This window comes from Dermacentor silvarum, chromosome 3, assembly GCF_013339745.2.
Source record: "Dermacentor silvarum isolate Dsil-2018 chromosome 3, BIME_Dsil_1.4, whole genome shotgun sequence".
NCBI lineage: Eukaryota > Metazoa > Arthropoda > Arachnida > Ixodida > Ixodidae > Dermacentor > Dermacentor silvarum.
The window spans coordinates 234079735-234096476 of NC_051156.1; the positions used below are offsets into that span (position 1 = coordinate 234079735).

At 47.4% G+C, this 16742-nt stretch overlaps 2 protein-coding genes across 9 annotated transcripts in view; one reads left to right on the forward strand and one right to left on the reverse strand.

The window, feature by feature from the left end:
- The window catches only part of LOC119446876 (F-box/LRR-repeat protein 2), a 402862-nt gene that overhangs the window by 291022 nt on the left and 95098 nt on the right, over positions 1 to 16742 (forward strand). The window lies entirely within an intron of this gene.
- Positions 1 to 16742, reverse strand: part of LOC119446873 (nicotinate-nucleotide pyrophosphorylase [carboxylating]) — a 31583-nt gene that overhangs the window by 2661 nt on the left and 12180 nt on the right. Inside the window, exons 2-5 of one of the 8 annotated variants that reach the window (XM_049664469.1) lie at positions 11687 to 11802; positions 8803 to 9147; positions 3594 to 3875; positions 1219 to 1350 (exon numbers count right to left, since the gene is read on the reverse strand). In XM_049664469.1, coding sequence (XP_049520426.1) covers positions 1219 to 1350; positions 3594 to 3875; positions 8803 to 9057 — 669 coding nt within the window. In that variant the 5' untranslated portion in view covers positions 9058 to 9147; positions 11687 to 11802. Of the gene's footprint in view, positions 1 to 1218; positions 1351 to 3593; positions 3876 to 8802; positions 9148 to 10470; positions 10490 to 10951; positions 11370 to 11686; positions 11803 to 16742 lie in introns of those variants that run through there. The other 7 variants (XM_037711452.2, XM_049664473.1, XM_049664472.1 and 4 more) reach the window with 7 other exon arrangements.

The following is a 16742-nucleotide window of genomic DNA, read 5'->3' on the forward strand; positions in this document are numbered from 1 at the left end:
CGTGCGCAACTTTCTACGCTTGTTCTGTCGGGAACATCGTCGCCTTCCGTCGACGAAAACGAAGCCCTGCTTTCCGCCGGCGCGGCCGGCGGCTCACCGCCATCGCACACGAAAACACCTACCGCTCGAGCACGGAGGATCATTTCGCGCTCCGTTTCACTGAATATCGCTGAAATGCAGTCCTGCTTCCCTGGCGAGCTCTTCGTTGCAAGGCTCAGCGGCAGCAACGGTATCCATCGCGGCGAACGCAAACGCAGCGACCATGCATGCAGCCATGATGCATCCAGCGCCTCGGCCGTTTACGCAAGCGGTGACGTATCATGGCGCATTCTGATTCGCTGAGAGCAATGAAATCTGTGACGACACTGCTTCAGCGCCAAATCTGGGGTGAGAGAAATTGAGGAAGAGATATTTGGTCTTTGTTTACGAATTTCTCCGCTAATAACTCATATTTTTGCACCCAACAAAAACTGCATGCATTCCTGAAGATCCTTCTTTTATTCCAGCTGAACTTCCTGTTTCTCTTTAGTGTCCCTTTAATTATACGGCACGTTACGACGACTTTCCGTTTTGACACGCCGCAATAATAATCGTCACGGAAGTTCATATAGGGTACAGACATGGCTCTCTGTTCCTCAGGACAAGGTCGTCGGGATCGAATTCCGGTCTAGGTGGCCTTCTAGGGGCAGAGTGTAAACACTGGTGCGCTTAAGTTCAGGCTAGAGTACTCTTAGGTAGTAGGAACCAAAAAAGAACCGCGGGACCTCACCCCACGCCACCGAACTTCCCTCATGGCCTCCACTCCAACCCCCCCCCCCCCCTTTTCCCCCTCTTAATGCAGCGTCTCTTGCAGCTCACAGTACATGTTTGAGTCGTTAAATGGAAATAATTATTATCATCGTTAAATTATGTGGACTCTCTTTTTTAACACCGTCCCAGCTCCTTCTCGTTACTAAGGCTCACACAAGCATGACGTTAATAAATGTTGACAGGCGCGTCAGATCGACTCCGCTTACGCAGCCGGCAGTCGGGTCAGCGAACCGACTGCCGGCGAACCGACTGCCGCGTAAGCGTTCAGTTACGTGGACAGCAGCGAGCAGTGCCTCTCACTAAAGTGGCATGCGCTCTGCAATAATGTAAAAAGAAATGCTAGCGGACAAAACGTCGAAATGGGCTTAAACTCCTCCACAGTGCAATGTAAGGCTGAGAGCAACAAACCTTCGCCTCAAAGTTGTCGAGCATGATGATGTCACCTCCCGCCCTGGCGGCTTGCTGGGCTTCCTCGACGGAGCGGCACTCGACCTCGACCTTACGGGTGAAGCCGCCCATCTTCTTGGCGATGCGGACAGCCTGCGACATGAGCGAACCATGCACGCAAGTGAAGACGCAGAGAAAGGCACAAAAACAACGAAGTGACCACACCAGAGGATTGGTCATGCTTGGCCAAATTATCGTCAGGCTGCATGCGCCCACCGTACTACTCGTTGACGGCTCATTTACAACGACAATTAGCCATAGAGAGGCGGTGCATGATCTGAATGGCTGGGAAAATCACCTGTCCCACAGTTCAGACAGACAAATAAGCCTGTAGCGACAAATCAGCAGCTGACGCAAAAGATCTATTGATTAAAAAATATTAAACCGTGGCTCTTATGTCGAATTCCACATTGGAGGGTTTTCCTTCGCGTATTCGACGCTGAAAGTGCGCTGCGAGTAGTAAAATCTACAGCTAGTGTAACAGCCCTGATTCCCCTAGCCGAAATCAGATACATTTGATGTTTTAAAACTTAAGGAACGCATACATATGTATACGCCGACTTCGCCAACGGCTCAATTTCTTTTTAAGACTTCAGGCGACGAGTCGTCGTTCTAACAAGTGGGTACATCAACTTATATGTCATCGTGTGCATCCATTTTTTTTTCAGTGCTCATTTAAGCCGAAATAGACCATCTGGCAGGACAGGTTAACCCTGTCGTCTGGTTGCTTGCGAAAAGCTATAGGAAAGTCAGGTATGCGGCTGTTTGTGTCAGCGCTGATAAGTGAGGGCCTCTGACGGTTACATTGCGAATAACCATGTGATGTTAATTGTGCACTCTATTGTGTAGCCTATTCGAAAAAGACGATGGGAACACCTTGCTCAGCCATATTGAACACCTGCTGCATACTCTCTTCTTTTTTTTTCTCACATGTGAATTCACCTGCACAGCACATGCACCGCTGCTACGCAGAGTGGCCTCCGATATCGGGCAGCGTGCGCCACCGCATCTTGGATGCCATGCACGCAGTTACAAACTGTAGTCTCATTTCTGTAGAGGGCGCTAGGAACGTTCTCCTAAGTATGAAGAAGCGAGTTGCTTGCTGTCGAGGCAATCGAGCAGGCAGCGCAGTCGCTGCGCTCATCCTTTCCACAGTGGGTCAGGAGTGCGTTTCGACCCCCCCCCCCCCCCCCCTCGCTTGGAATGCCACCTCTCATCGTTAAGCGACATCATCATCGCTGATAACCATGCATTACTCGGTCATAAGCAACACGAGTTGGACGACGAGAGTGTGACCAGCTGGGCTGGATGCCACAGACACAGTTCCTCTGACTTTTCATGCAAGGACGACGGTCTGTCACGCCTGTAACCATTGCATCAACCGTATATACGGGGACCGCAATAGCCGTCGTCTTCGGACTCTATATACAAAACCGCAACCTGAAAGGAGTTATTATTAAGGCGAAAGCCTTTTATGTATCATCGTTCAGTCGACCTTCAAAGTCCTTGAGCGAAAACGCGTCGACTACACGAAAGGTACAAAAACTATCATCGTCAATGGCTCATAACCCCGTAAGTACACATACTCCCCTAAGCAAGCAACATGGATGATAACGCGAATTAAGATGGATGATAAAGCGAACTAAGATGGATGATAAATCGAATTAAGTGGATGACTCAGGCGAGTTAAAGGCAGTTAAAGCTGACCAAAGCACTATTGAGCATGAATGGATGACAAAGCGAATTAAGAGGAATCAAAGAGAATTATAGACGGTAATCAAAAAAGAATCAAAGCGAATTACGAAGTACGACAAAGCGATTTAAGAGGAATCAAACTGAATTAAGATGAATCAATGCGATTTAAGTGGAATTAAAGTGAATTAAGAGTAATCAGAACGAATTAAAGTGTATTACTAAGCGAATTAAGAGGAATCAAACTGAATTAAGAAGAAGGGTGAAGTAAATTAAGAGGAATCAAAGCGAATTAAGTGGAGTGACAAAGCGAATTAGGTGGAATCAAAGCGTGTTTAGAAGGGTGACAAAGCGATTAAAGCGGATGACTCAGCGATTTAAGGTGGATGACTCAGGGATTAACGTGGATGACTCAGCGAAGTAAAGTAATTAAACTGGCTAATTAATGTATCGGCACTTGGGCTTTCGTCTTCAGGCGTCTTAGGGATAGCATAAGAGCTAGACTCTGTGAATTTTAAAGAATTGGAACAGGCAGCTAAAGGATTGCAGCCTTTTTTTTTCAAAAGACTGTCCCAGGGTCCTTCGATAACTTTTACAGCACACGCGGTCGTCGCGATCACGAAGAGATACAGACACGCACGCACCTTCTCGATGGACCCGACGGAGGTGAGGTGGTTGTCCTTGAGCATGATCATGGACCCGACGTCGTAGCGGTGCGTGTCGGCTCCACCGACCAGCAGGGCGTACTTCTCGACCAGGCGGAACCCGGGCGTGGTCTTGCGCGTGCCAGCAAGAACGCCGTCCCAGTGCATGCCGTTGAGCACTTCGCGCATTCGCCGCGCAGCCGACGCCACTCCGCTGGCGCGCGCCAGGCAGTTGAGCACCACGCGCTCGGCGAGCAGCACACGCCGCGCCTGGCCGGTCACCTGCGCGCGAGCGATAACCGATATGGAAAGAACCTTTATTTATTTCAAAAAGAAAATTAGGCGAGCGTGGTTGGGCCCTTAAAGCACCGGGAAATAGGGGCCCTCAGTCCAGGGTGCCACTGGCGCGAGCGCGCGGCTCGCTGGTTTGGTCCGGGAGAGCCACTTGATATGAAATTTTCGACTTTAAAAGCGAAGATGTTTATATAAGCGAACCTTCTCGCACTTTGCTGGCCGCGGCTGCTGCCGTCTTATCGAATGGCTCATACACAGGACGGCACTCGTATAACGAATAGGCTTATGTAATCCCATCTGCACTGCCCCTACATACGAGTATCTGCCGGTGGCAGCTTCTGTGTTCCTCGCAATTACGCGGTCAAACAACAAACGGCGCTTAAATATTCCTAGTGCAACCAACATGTGCCTTGAAGCACGTCACTCCTTCATTAAAACGAACCTTTCTATGGATTTTTTTCCCGAGGTTTGGTTCGTCTTCTCGGTTGCCGTCTCGTCGAGTAAGGTGCGCCGACCCCGGTTATAGTGCAGTAGTAAATGGTACTGATCTTGGAGGTGACGTGATGAAAAGTGGACGGATCCCAGCGACAACGTAATCCGCGGCCGCGTGTGTCGTGCGGGTTTCATTAAGGATTTCTTAACCGCGTCACAAAAGCTTTTCTTCACGTAGATTTGAAAATGTGCATTGGATCTGCTTTTTCTTTCATTATATTTTTATGCTTCTTTTTTGTTTGTTTGTTTGTAATGATCGATTTCAATTTTCATTCTTTCCGTTACTTTTTATTCGCGCGGTCGCACGATGACAGGCCAGCACCGAGCTCGGCAACCCGTCGCGGCGGATGATAATATATATATATATATATATATATATATATATATATATATATATATATATATATATAGAAAAATAAACCAGTCGTTAATAATATTATTAATAATTTTTTTACCCTAAATACCCCAATGGTGAATTGCATAAGTGGGGGGACTTGCTGAGGAGGAAGCACATACAATGCTTGACACAACAAAAATATTAAGAAGATGGAAGGGAAGACGATCCTGCTATGACCTGGCATTCTGGTAAATGGAGCTCGTGCTTGGCGCGTCAGTCTCCTCGTGCATCCGCCTCGTTCATATATCGGTCGGTGTCTGAAAGCATCCATGAATCCGATTTTTGCGGCATTTGCGCGTTTTTTTTTTAGAGACGTCCAGCAGACTTCCGTATCACATAAAAAGTAACGTCATCGCCCGACATGACTCGACACAGAACAGCGCACATACGTTTAGTCGGCGTATGTATACTTGTATAGCCATCTCTACCACAGAGCTTTGATCGAGATCTGCGATCGTACAGCCACCGTGGGAATGATGAGTAGTACATGGATTTATCTGATCTACGCGGTCTTGGGGCTTCAGACCTCTTCTGATCGCGTCTGATCTTCAGACCGCGTCTTCAGACCGCGTCTTCAACCGCGTCTGAGACCTTCAGACCGCGTCTGATCTACGCGGGCTTGGGGCTTCAGACGTTCTTGTGGCTTCGCTTGTTAAGCTTTATCAGGGCTTAAATTGGCCTAAATTTGAGAACAATTTGTACTTTTTTTTAATGCAGAAGGTTATAAGACTCCGCAAGCAGGCAAAATTTTAATAATCTTTCTTGAATTATTTATAACAGTGTACTTTCTTAGAAATGATCACTTTGCAAAGTCACGGAGCCGTTTGAAGCCAGAAGGAGGAAGATTATTAGGCAAATCCATGCGCTACCCATCATTCCCATGCCGGCTGAACTGCCCTGCTTGCAGTTGCCGCAGACATGCACTATGGCGTCACGGTTGAATCTAGTAACTGTATGAAACTCTATAAACTGTACTACCCCTACAGATGTGTATGGTTGCCGGCTCTGTTATCGATGAAATTAAGCCACGTAAGAACAAACGCCACCGAAATATCATCACTGTAACAATGTACTCTTTCAAGAACATCATTCCTTTAGTCAACCGAATTCAATTGTTTGCCCCTTTCCTATGAGAGCGAATAGTTTTGTCTGGTTCTTTCACCCGTTTTCGTGCTCGAACGGGCCTGTTCGTCGCCGAACACCAACTATAGCTCTTTGAGACGCACGTGCTGTCACGCGAGAGCTTTGAGGCGTCGAAAAGTTTAGATTATGTGGAAGATGAGGGCGCTGTGTCACGTATCTCTGCTGCTAAGTATTTTCCTGTGTTCTGGTCCATGCTCGGCAAATGTGCTCGCGGCTTTCGTGGGTAATACACATTTCAATGCCACGTACTTGCAAACCTATTTGACGACGGTTCAAGCCAAAAGCACGAAGTTTAGGCAAATACATGCAATGCCCAGCATTCCAGTCCTGGTTGAACAGCCATACTTTTCTGGCTCCGTAGACACTACGATGAGAGTTCCCTCTGGTAATTTTTGTAGGAAACTAAGCCCGTGACACATAGCCTCATGATCGCGCATGATCTCTTACGCCATGCACAACAGGCTGACTGACATTGCACGCCGAAGTCTGGCATTAACGTTACATCACACGGTGCATGCGTCGTCGGCATAGGTGCTATTTAAATGATTTTGATGAGCAAATTAGACAATGACCAGTACAATGACTTTGCCATGATTGCTTAAACGCACGTATTTGGCACCCATGAAGATAAGAAGCACATGAGGTCGAATACCTTGTCTTTCCAAGCAGCGGCAGGCTTTAAGCGTGTACGCTAATCTTCGGGACAATGGCTTGCTTGACAAACTTCGGGAAATGTTACACATTGGAATGATTGAACTTGATTCTTGCATCGCCCTCATTTTGAATGTAATGCATCGAACGTCATTCCACATGTAAATACCCAGTCCACTTTTTTCACCACACCTTTAGAGCGCAGCTCCTAGGCGCCCGTCGGCGTCCCTCGTAACCGAGCGAACGAGCGCAGCAAAGGATGAAAGAGCGAACGCGGAGCGCAGCGGGGTATGAAAGACAGCGATAGCGAAGAGAGCGCGAGGAGGAAAGCGGAGGAGGAAGATATGGCGAAAGCGTGAGAAGAAGCGTAGCGCCGTGCAAGACGGCTCTGCGGCGGCGATGGCTACGAGATGGCGTCAGAGTAGCACGCGTCGTCTCTTCACCGTTGACGCCAACGATAAGGCATGCGGCGAGCGCGTCCACCGATACCATATATGGAAACAAAGCGCCGCATGAGCGGAGGTCTATCTGCGGCGGTAGCTGTGAATCGCGCCCACGTCGCGTCATCCACGCGCTGCCCCTCTCGCGATATCCCGATTTTTTTCACAACTTCGCTCCGTTTGCAACTTGCCGCACGAGACAGGTTGTCCGCGCCAGCCAATATATCGTGAAATAAAAACAGGTATTGACCCTTTTCGCGGAGTAGTTTGCTCTACAGGAACGAGATGGCGCTTTCGGCCGCGCGCCATGCGTTGCCTCAGCGAATGCGCACGAATACGAAACCATTACTGCCTCTAGTCTGCTACTGTGCGATCAGCTGTCGAAAATGCAACTGGGTGTGCGCTAATGCACTGTGCCCAATTCATACTGCAAAATGTGTAACGATAAAGGGAAGACGTGTGCGGTAGTTCGCTGAAAAAATAGTGATTCACATATCCATTAATGGAATCAACCTGTGTCGCCGCTGCTATATAAGGTCTGCCTGTGTTGCCGCCCTTCGCGATGCACGGGTTTCCTCAAGGATAAAAAGATATAATTCATCCGCCTGCGCTGTACAGCTGAACTCCAAAGAAAGGACTTCAACACCGGAACGTCGGCACTTGGGAGTGAGTACCGCTCGTTACAAAATGAAGTAGTGCCACTTACTGGCATAGTAATTTTCCTGCACGTAATCTACACACATCCACCCTTACTCGCACGAAAACTTACGCCCACCCTATTGCCAACGTGTGAGTGAATAGGCGCACACTTGAATCAATGTGCCGAAGCATGAGTGACGGCGACTACACCGACAAGACACGAATGTTGGAAGCTGAATGTTAAGTGACGGTTCACAGAGTAAGCGAGGGACTAGCGATAATATATCTTTACTACGAGCTACCGCAAAGTACAGAACATTTAAATTCCAAGCTTTGGGCACAGCAAGAACAAATTTATCGCAGCAGAGCACACCCGCGAGTGATTACGCTGAAAATAAACAATCATATAGTGGCCGCACCGAGGAACTTTACTGAGTCAGAAATATGACAAGCCGCTGGTTCAAGATGTTTGCCAAATAAAGAACGCAGAGCACACTGATCCCGATTTCATTCATAAGCGGAAAGTTTCGACAGCTTGGAATACATTTCTAGCCCCGCTTTTAGTACAAGCACCGTATACGCTGCTCACGCCGTTTGGACAAGGCGTAATGAGCTCTGAAAGCACTTGTCCTCTAAAGCTGTGGCCAAAGCTTCGTGTCGTGCACGCAGTCACCGTATACGATACGCGTCGAAGCAGCGGTTTGCTGCACCGCGCCGGCGTCACGCGCTTGCATTGTAAACGCGGAGGCAACGGAGGCGGCTGAGTCAAGCAATGGACGCGTCACAATGTGATCAAACATGGCAGCGTCCACGGGAGCGCCGCGAAAAGGGTCAATAGAATTGCGCTCAAATTTTGCATTAGGGAGTGTCGTAATCGTTGGTGAATGTATTTTTTTTTTTGCTTTATTTTTCTTTATTCAGCCCTCTCTGCCTTAGGGCCTTACAATGCGTCATCCCCAATCCCCATGCAGAGTAGCACGTAGGCGAGTTCATACACACGCCGGAAGAGCACTCTGCGTTTCATTAAACAGCTTTCTCTCTCTCTCTCTCTCTCTCTCTCTCAGTACACAGTTATAACCAATTCAGCCAAATGAAAATTTCGTTGCAGTTGGCTTTTATTACAAGTAAAGCCGCAAACGAGGGCACAACGTACCTCGGCCACCTTGGCGACGGGGTGCAGCCACTCGCCTTCGTTGCGGAGCCACTTGACGTCGCAGTCCAGCTGCGAGAGGACGGCGTTGGCGAACGGCACGCCGGCCAGCACGCCGGGGCTCTTGCACCACAGGTAGGCGGTGCAGTCGGCATCGCCCACCACGTACAGGCCCACGTCGAGGCTGGGCTGGTCCTCGCGAAGCCAGCTCAGCGCCAGGTCCTGAAGCACCGCAGGGTTGAGCAGAGACGCCGCCATTGTCCCCGTGTATACGCTGTCGAGATGGTGTGGTCTCTCTTCTGAAAAGGGGCGAAGATATGCCGCCGCTGCTAGAACGTCTTGTTCTCCCTGCGTTATAGTTGAACGTATATAGAACACACGGGGCTTCACAGTTGGGGCCTGCGTTCGTAGGATGCTAAAATAGTGCGGAGACAATTCGGCATTCTTATAGAACAACGGCGTACCAACAGGACCACTGAAAGACGACACGGTTAACTAACTAGCCCAACTCTGCACTACGGCACAATTACATAGGAATATCTAGTTAGATTGTCAAAGGATACGTGCAAAAGTAGATAAATATGAGTCAGTCTCCGCGATGTCATATAAGATTAAAGAAAAAAGTGATGTCAATGTAAACATTGGCGCTGTGACGGCTGGGTGTGGCTGACGTCACCACGTGTACACTTGGAGTGACGCGGAAGTAGGGGTATCTATCACTGCCCCATTCAGCCGAATGTCGCGGAGAAAAAAAAGGGGTGGTCTAACGTATGAATGTATGCCACTCCTCGATTGCAGTATCGAGGAACAGCGCGCCGTAGTGCACATTATGTGCGTTCAGGGGGAGTCCACCGTAGGCTTACCACATCTTCGGCCTTTTGAAGAAGGCACTGCGTGGTCTTCAGTTCAGGTCAGTTAACGAGGTCCAGCAAAACGGTGCAGACATGGCTTCGTGAACAAGAAAACAGGACACTGGATACAGAAGCTGATCGCACAATACGAAAGAGTTCAGTGCTGTGCCGGAGGCCAATGTGAAAAAAGTGATACAGTCGAACCCGGCTATATGGAACCCACATATAACGAATTATTGTGTATAACGAACAGCAGTAAAATCCCCTGGAAAATTTTTGTATAACGTTTTTCTTTTATATATCTAGATACCCATACGTATATCGAACTTTTCTGTGATCCCCTTCAGATTCGATATATCCGGGTTCGATTGTACATGTAATTCTTCTTTCTGCGGGTAAGTAAAGATGTTATCTGAAAATTGGCTTTTAGTTTCTTATTCACCGTCGTAGTAACATTAAGAAGCAGATTTGCTTATTTAGGCCGTTAATTATTTTTACAAAATTTATTGAAAGCTGCAAAATGAAAAAAAAAAGGACACTAATGTACCAAGTTTTCAACTCTGTAGCTCAGTAATAAATCACGGTACCACAATTATGTAAACTGCATCCTAATAATAAATCTGAAGCGGACAAAAGTGATGTATTATACATCACTCTGAGATATATCGCCGATTTGTTAATGGGTCTTTCGCAAAGCCGTCGTAAGCATTGTAATAATTTCATCTAAGCTGTAAACTCGCATATCAGATTTGTCCATTTTAGGTTTTCTCATAGCACTAACCGATATAGCTAACCAATATGTATTTCAGCGGGTCCTTACCAGAAAGCCTATTGCTCGACTCTGACAATCATCCTGAAATGATTTCTGCCAAATGTTTCTCTTAGTATCACAGCTACATGCGGCTCAAGGTAAGTACAAGGGCTTTGCGTCGGCGACGATGATGGATTCACAAAACGAAGGACGAAGAAACACAAATGTGCAGGCAAATTACACGAGTGCACACGAGCCCTTCGTAGCCTCGCGCTGTTCCTCGCTCCGCGTTTCTCTGTAATCAGCAGGCGAGTTCGTCGCCGGCCCTGCGAGATAGCCTAGGAGCCCTTAAGCAGATTGCCGGACGACTCGCGGAGTCCTTGGTATACTGCGTACACTCAATTTCTCGCGGCGATTAGATACGAGCAAGAGTTTCGCGCGACCGCAAGCACGCGGCGATAACGCTTGTAAGGCCAATACACAGAGTTGCCAAGTCACCCTCGTGTCTAGACTGCGAGACACACTAGACAGATAATACGGAACAGCTCACCTGATAGGATGATAAAGGGACGAAAGAAATAAATCGCCCGAGTTTCACACCGGAGGAAGCCTTGGATACTCGAAGAAAAGCGTCCGACGCTTCGCTCCCGACCAGCTATCTATTCGTCCTGTAGTCTTTTTCGCTCTCTCGTTGACCTCAGCTTGCAGCGAGCGCAGCGGAGAAGTGACGTCTGACAGAGAGGAACGTGGCAAAAATGGGAGACGACCGTGGGTGTCCGGGCGCGCTGCAGAATGAGGAGTCTGATGGAAGTTGGACGTGTGAAAGGCGTGAAACAGAACACGCATGTGGGAGAGCTAAAGGGGGCGTGCGGGCTTTAGTGTTGTTTCCGCTCTCACTTCCGGCGCTGCTCATTGGGCGCTTCCGCTCTTTGATCGGGTGCGGGGCCCCGTTTGAGCTCGCACGACCCTCTGAATTCGTGCCGCCCTCCGTGGCTTCAGGGTCATCGAGCCCTTATCGACTGATGAAGGGGGTTTCGGTGCGTCTTTATCTAACGTTTGCAGGCGTGAGGAACAACAATGCAATGACCTTTGACTTTTGTGTTTGCCCATGCAAGTGTGTGTGTGTGTGTGTTAGGAGGAAGGGGGTGGGGCTGGAGAGAATGCGGTGAGCAAGAGTGTTTCGTATGTGCGAGGGTAATCCCCTGCCATGAACTTCGTAACTGTACCACTTTAGTTGAACTACTATAAGGCGGCAGCAAAGGAGCCATCGTTACTTGATACTTACGGTTAAGCCGCCTTCCAAAGACTGACCGAGAGCAATGCTGCTGGTTACGACAACCTGTTGAGAGCCGGCGTATATTCAGCATGCAATGGTGGACAATCAGCGCAGGTAGAGCATGTCTGCGGAGAAATCAAGCGCAGTTAGCGTTATTCCGGTTTTTCAGGGTCGTCTGGGATAACAAAGCGTCATAAACGAAAGAGTGAGAGAGATAGAGGAAGAGAGAGAGAGAGAGAGAGAGATGGGTTTAAAGGGAAATGGTGAGCGAGCGCTTTCCATCTCACTACGGGAGATCATATAAAAAGCAGCGGACTGCAGGCTATACGCCTTCGAATTATTGTAGTGCGTGGCGTTGTTCATGTTCTTTTGTTCCCAGGTCAGACTGATTGCTTCGGAGCGGTATAGTACCCACTACCTAATAACACTCTATACGTCGAAATTTTTGCGGAACCTGGCTTTGCACAGTGATGACATGTGTGGTCCTCGCACTTGACACAATGGTAGCTTATGGCATACGCCTCTCTGGTTCGCTCTCAAAATAGAATTTTTGGAACCCGCATCTCAGGTACTTAATTATTAAACTATAGAGTCCGTTCAGAATAAAGTTGCCCGATTCATAACAAGAAATTAGTTACGTCACACAAGCATCATTGACATCAAAGCAACACTAAACCTTCCGTTACTTCAGCAACGCAGTGTTGACACTGTTATCCTCAATTTAACAAGCTTTATCATATTCACTGATCATTCACGAAGTCTTTTATACAGCCTGCCCACCACATGCTTGCGCGCCTAGATGACCCTTCTAAAGTTCAAGCTCAGTTCGCGCATACTAACCTTCTGAATCACTCATCCCTATTTCTTGCCATCTGTCGTTGTAATAATGTACCACTCGATGTTGTGCCTATAATAAACTAAGATACATTTCTACAAAAGCTTAATAGTATGTTCATCAATTAATAATTGTATTTCAATTGTTATGTCTGCCGACTTTTATTATTTCTAGTTTGTATACGCGTGTGATCATTTGTATGCCTTCTTACTATATTAACGTTGCTGTTAACGACTATACATGTGTAACCCCCCTATGTAACACATGGCCTTCAGGGCACGTGAATAAAAATAGCAATGCGTTGAAAGGAAACAAGCACATAAGTTTGCGTTTCCGCAAATGTTAGAATTGACGAGTTTCAAGCATAACAATAAGATGTTTTGCATAATAAAGTTGACAGCTGGGAAATTTAGTACCAGTTCAGCGAGCTACGAGTTTGGCGCGTTTGCTCTTTTTCTTTCGTTTTGCCCGCAACAATGTGGTTTGCATAAGTTTCGCACAGGGTTGACCAGTGTGGTCTTTTGAACATCGCTGCTGCGACTACGTTGCAATCGAACTGCCTTACTACAACAGACACGCGCGTAGATTGCATGCATTGGAGGAAGCCGTCGAACAAAGAGAAAACGCTAGAGGACTACCACATTTGCTAGATCACTGTGAAAAAGTAAAAGGAGAAAAATTGAACAAGTTGACATGCATCCGCAGAGGAATGAGCACGTGACCGCGTACTGAAGCCCTAGCGAACGTAAAAAGAAAAAGAAAGAAAGAGAGAGAGAGAGAGAAATGAAGAGCAGGCAAAACGCCTATGCCAGTATAGACTATCCTGGCTTCCTCTACCCCCTTTCTTATTTATTACCTTGCTTTGTTATTTTATTTCCTTTTTCTAGAGAGAGAATGAGCCAAGAACACTGACAGAGACCCTTGAGATGCATCTACATGTGGTTGATAACCACGGCGGAAGGAAATTAACTAGGAGAAAGCGTTACGTCACACAGGCAGCCTTCGCACGCCGACTCTCCGTGAAGCCATTAAGTCGGCCCAACACGTGACCCTGCGCTCGGCGGACTCGGTCCAGTGTGCTTGGTTTCCGGTAGGTTTTAATCGACGATCACTTGTTCGGGTGCTTTTCCAACCGCTCTGCGCCACATTTCCTCCCGATATGTTTGAGCAAAAGTAGAGAAACTTAGGCGATTTGGTGGAAGTTCGTGTTTGACAAGCAGCAGCCGCTAACTAGGTGATGACGAAGAAAAGATCTCCGAACAAGCGCTGGTGTTGCGACCCTCTTCGTCCTCGTCTAGTTAGCGCTGCTGCTTGCCAAATATGCTTGAGCAAGTTAGATCGTCAATTGGAAAAATATAAATTGATCTGTTTCGTTGCAACATGCGAGTGCAGAGCTGGGAATGCTAAACAGCAGTAAATGAGGAAAGCGATTCAGTCACATAGACAATTTTTAGACCTTTTAAAACATTGGTCACATCCGCTATATCTGTCACGAACAAAGTCAGTGTTCGTTTCGGTATTCGTGCGGGGGCGTTTTGCCGAGCTCGCTGCATACACTCGTAGGCACGGGCAATCCTGAGCAAAACAGAGAGACTAGAACAAAAGGACGAAGAAATGAAAACCTGGCGGCAGGTGGCGGAGAAGCCGTTGTTTGGTCGGGAACAGTTTCGTACCTTGTTGACGTTGCGTCTGTATATTCGCTTCTTCTTCTACGTCTTCCTTCTAACCAGGCGCTCTCCGACGCGCTCTACCAACACTGCAGCGTATAAAAGTTGAATAAGTACTAGCATGACATTCACGACTTGTCACTCTTTCTTTTTTCTGCGTTAAATGAAGGTATGGCAAGCGTGAGAGCCTTACGAACACATAACTCTAACACTTAATTCTACGAGCCAGTTTTGGTTTCGGTATCTAGGAGGTGGGTGATTCATGAACTCAAGATATATATACTCTGGCCGTCTCTGGCTCTGCATACAATCTCTGCATGCGATCGAAGCGGCTGCCACCACGCGAACGCACTCAGAAGAAATACACACAGCGCTCTCGTTCATTCTCGTTGTTATTTTTTTCTGAATGAGGAACGTCACCACACCTAACCTCATTGCTACATGACGTCAGCAAAATTGCAATGTCGTGTCTTCACGATGACGTGGACGACGCCAGGTCGGGCATTTCGATCGAGACCAACTGCATAAATAAAATAAAATAAAATAAAATGAATGAATGAATTTTCTTTGAGGTAACATGCACATTGCATATCAGCGCATCAGACTGAGTATATTTATTTGAAATATCGTCAGTGTCTGTCAACCATGATATTACTGGTCAAGTGTCACCCGTTTACGAGCAAGAAGCGTATGTATAGAGTTTCAACAACTTTGAAAGTGTCTCTCGGTATGCCTTTCAGTTAAATGAAGAATATTGATCCATCACGTGACAGAGTAATGATCACATTTATTATCGCATAAAATACGGTAACAATATGGCCGTAAATTTGCGTGAAACTGAAATGATTGCGAAGTCGGGATTTGGCGAAGTCTGCCTTCTTTCTCCTTCTTGTGCGTAACGTGATGCGCGCAAAACCCCGCAAAAATTATTCTGCACAAAATCAAACGGTGTGGTGTACTCGCTGCAATATGAAAGAACTCCTTTTATTCTTCTCGTGCCGCGCACATTTGACGGCTTTTATTATTCTATCATCGGCATAGGTGGGTCTCAATTTAGACAGCAAGCTAGCCTATTCTCCTTTTCTTTTCATTTTTTTTACAAACCCAACTATATATTGCTAAGATCACAAAAAAGGCTTCACATTTTTCTCTTTATTATATTTTTTCTAGCCTTCCAACCACCTTCTCCTAGGGTCTTTATACCCCTCCATCACGTGACTTTTGCAGCCAGGTGACGTGAGGATCGGTCTCCTCTATTTACAGCGACGCGCTTCAGAACAGGTTGGCTAGCTTGCCGAGTCTTGCTGAATCACGTGACGCTCCCTCCTAGTTTTTTTTCCTTTCCTCCATGACTAGACCCGGGTAGGCCTCTACCCTTCACCAGCCTGCAGCAGATGCAGTGTCACCAGAGACGCTGGAGCACATCATGTGCTTCTGCCCTACACTTGGGCAACAGCGACAAACCATGCTGAGCATGCACCTACCACCGACTAGGCCTTCCGGCTTCAACGGTGGAGGACCTGCTGTTCTCAAAACAGTCACCAGCCCAGGCCCTGAGGGCTTTCCTGGAGTCTGCTGACCCGGCTGGACTCACCTCGCTTCATCAGGATTCCACGGCCGCCAGCGTAGTCACACGTCACGGACATGTTGATGCATCCCTCCTTCCCCTCTCTCACCTCTTAACCTTGCACCCCATCCCTAGTTACCTACTGAGCCGTGTCCCCACATGGGTGGCGGAAACCAGTGATGCTTCTCCTTCCACCAAATCACTATATACCGCATTTGCACGATTCTACCGCGCCCCGATTGTAACGCGCAGTTATCATCATCAGCCTATATTTATGCCCACTGCAGGACGAAGGCCTCTCCCTGCGATCTCCAATTACCCCTGTCTTGCGCTAGATGATTCCAACTTGCGCCTGCAAATTTCCTAACTTCATCACCCCACCTAGTTATCTGCCGTCCTCGACTGCGCTTCCCTTCTCTTAGCATGTACCAAAATTGGCACAGTATGAGAAGAGGGTATGACGAACATAAATGATAGGTCATGACATGAATATCATGGCATGTGTGTCATGTACGTCATGAAACAGCTGCCTACGTCTTGGTGCTCTCATGGTCGTTTTGTTAACTTGGTAGGTACCAAAATTGGCATAGTATGACAACAAGGTATGATGAACATAAATGATAGGTCATGACATGAATCTCATGACGTCATGTAGGTCATAGAACAGCCGCCTAAAATGAGAATGACCCCGCGAAAAAACATTAACACTCAAAAGCCACTGAAATGGGGTCTGACGTGGGTGCTATGTAAAGGAAACACTAAAGGATGATGTAGAAGTCATAGTCATAAGCATGACTCAGCGAAAATGACAATGACTCAGCCAAAAAAATAACACTCAGAAACGACTGAAATTGGTTCTGACGTGGGTACTTAGCGAAGGAAACACTTAAGGAGGGTGGTAGAACTCATAGTCATGAGCATGACACAGCAAAAATGACAATGACTCAGCGAAAAAGGATTAACACTCAAAAAGTTGTCGCAGTTTCACCTGAAAGG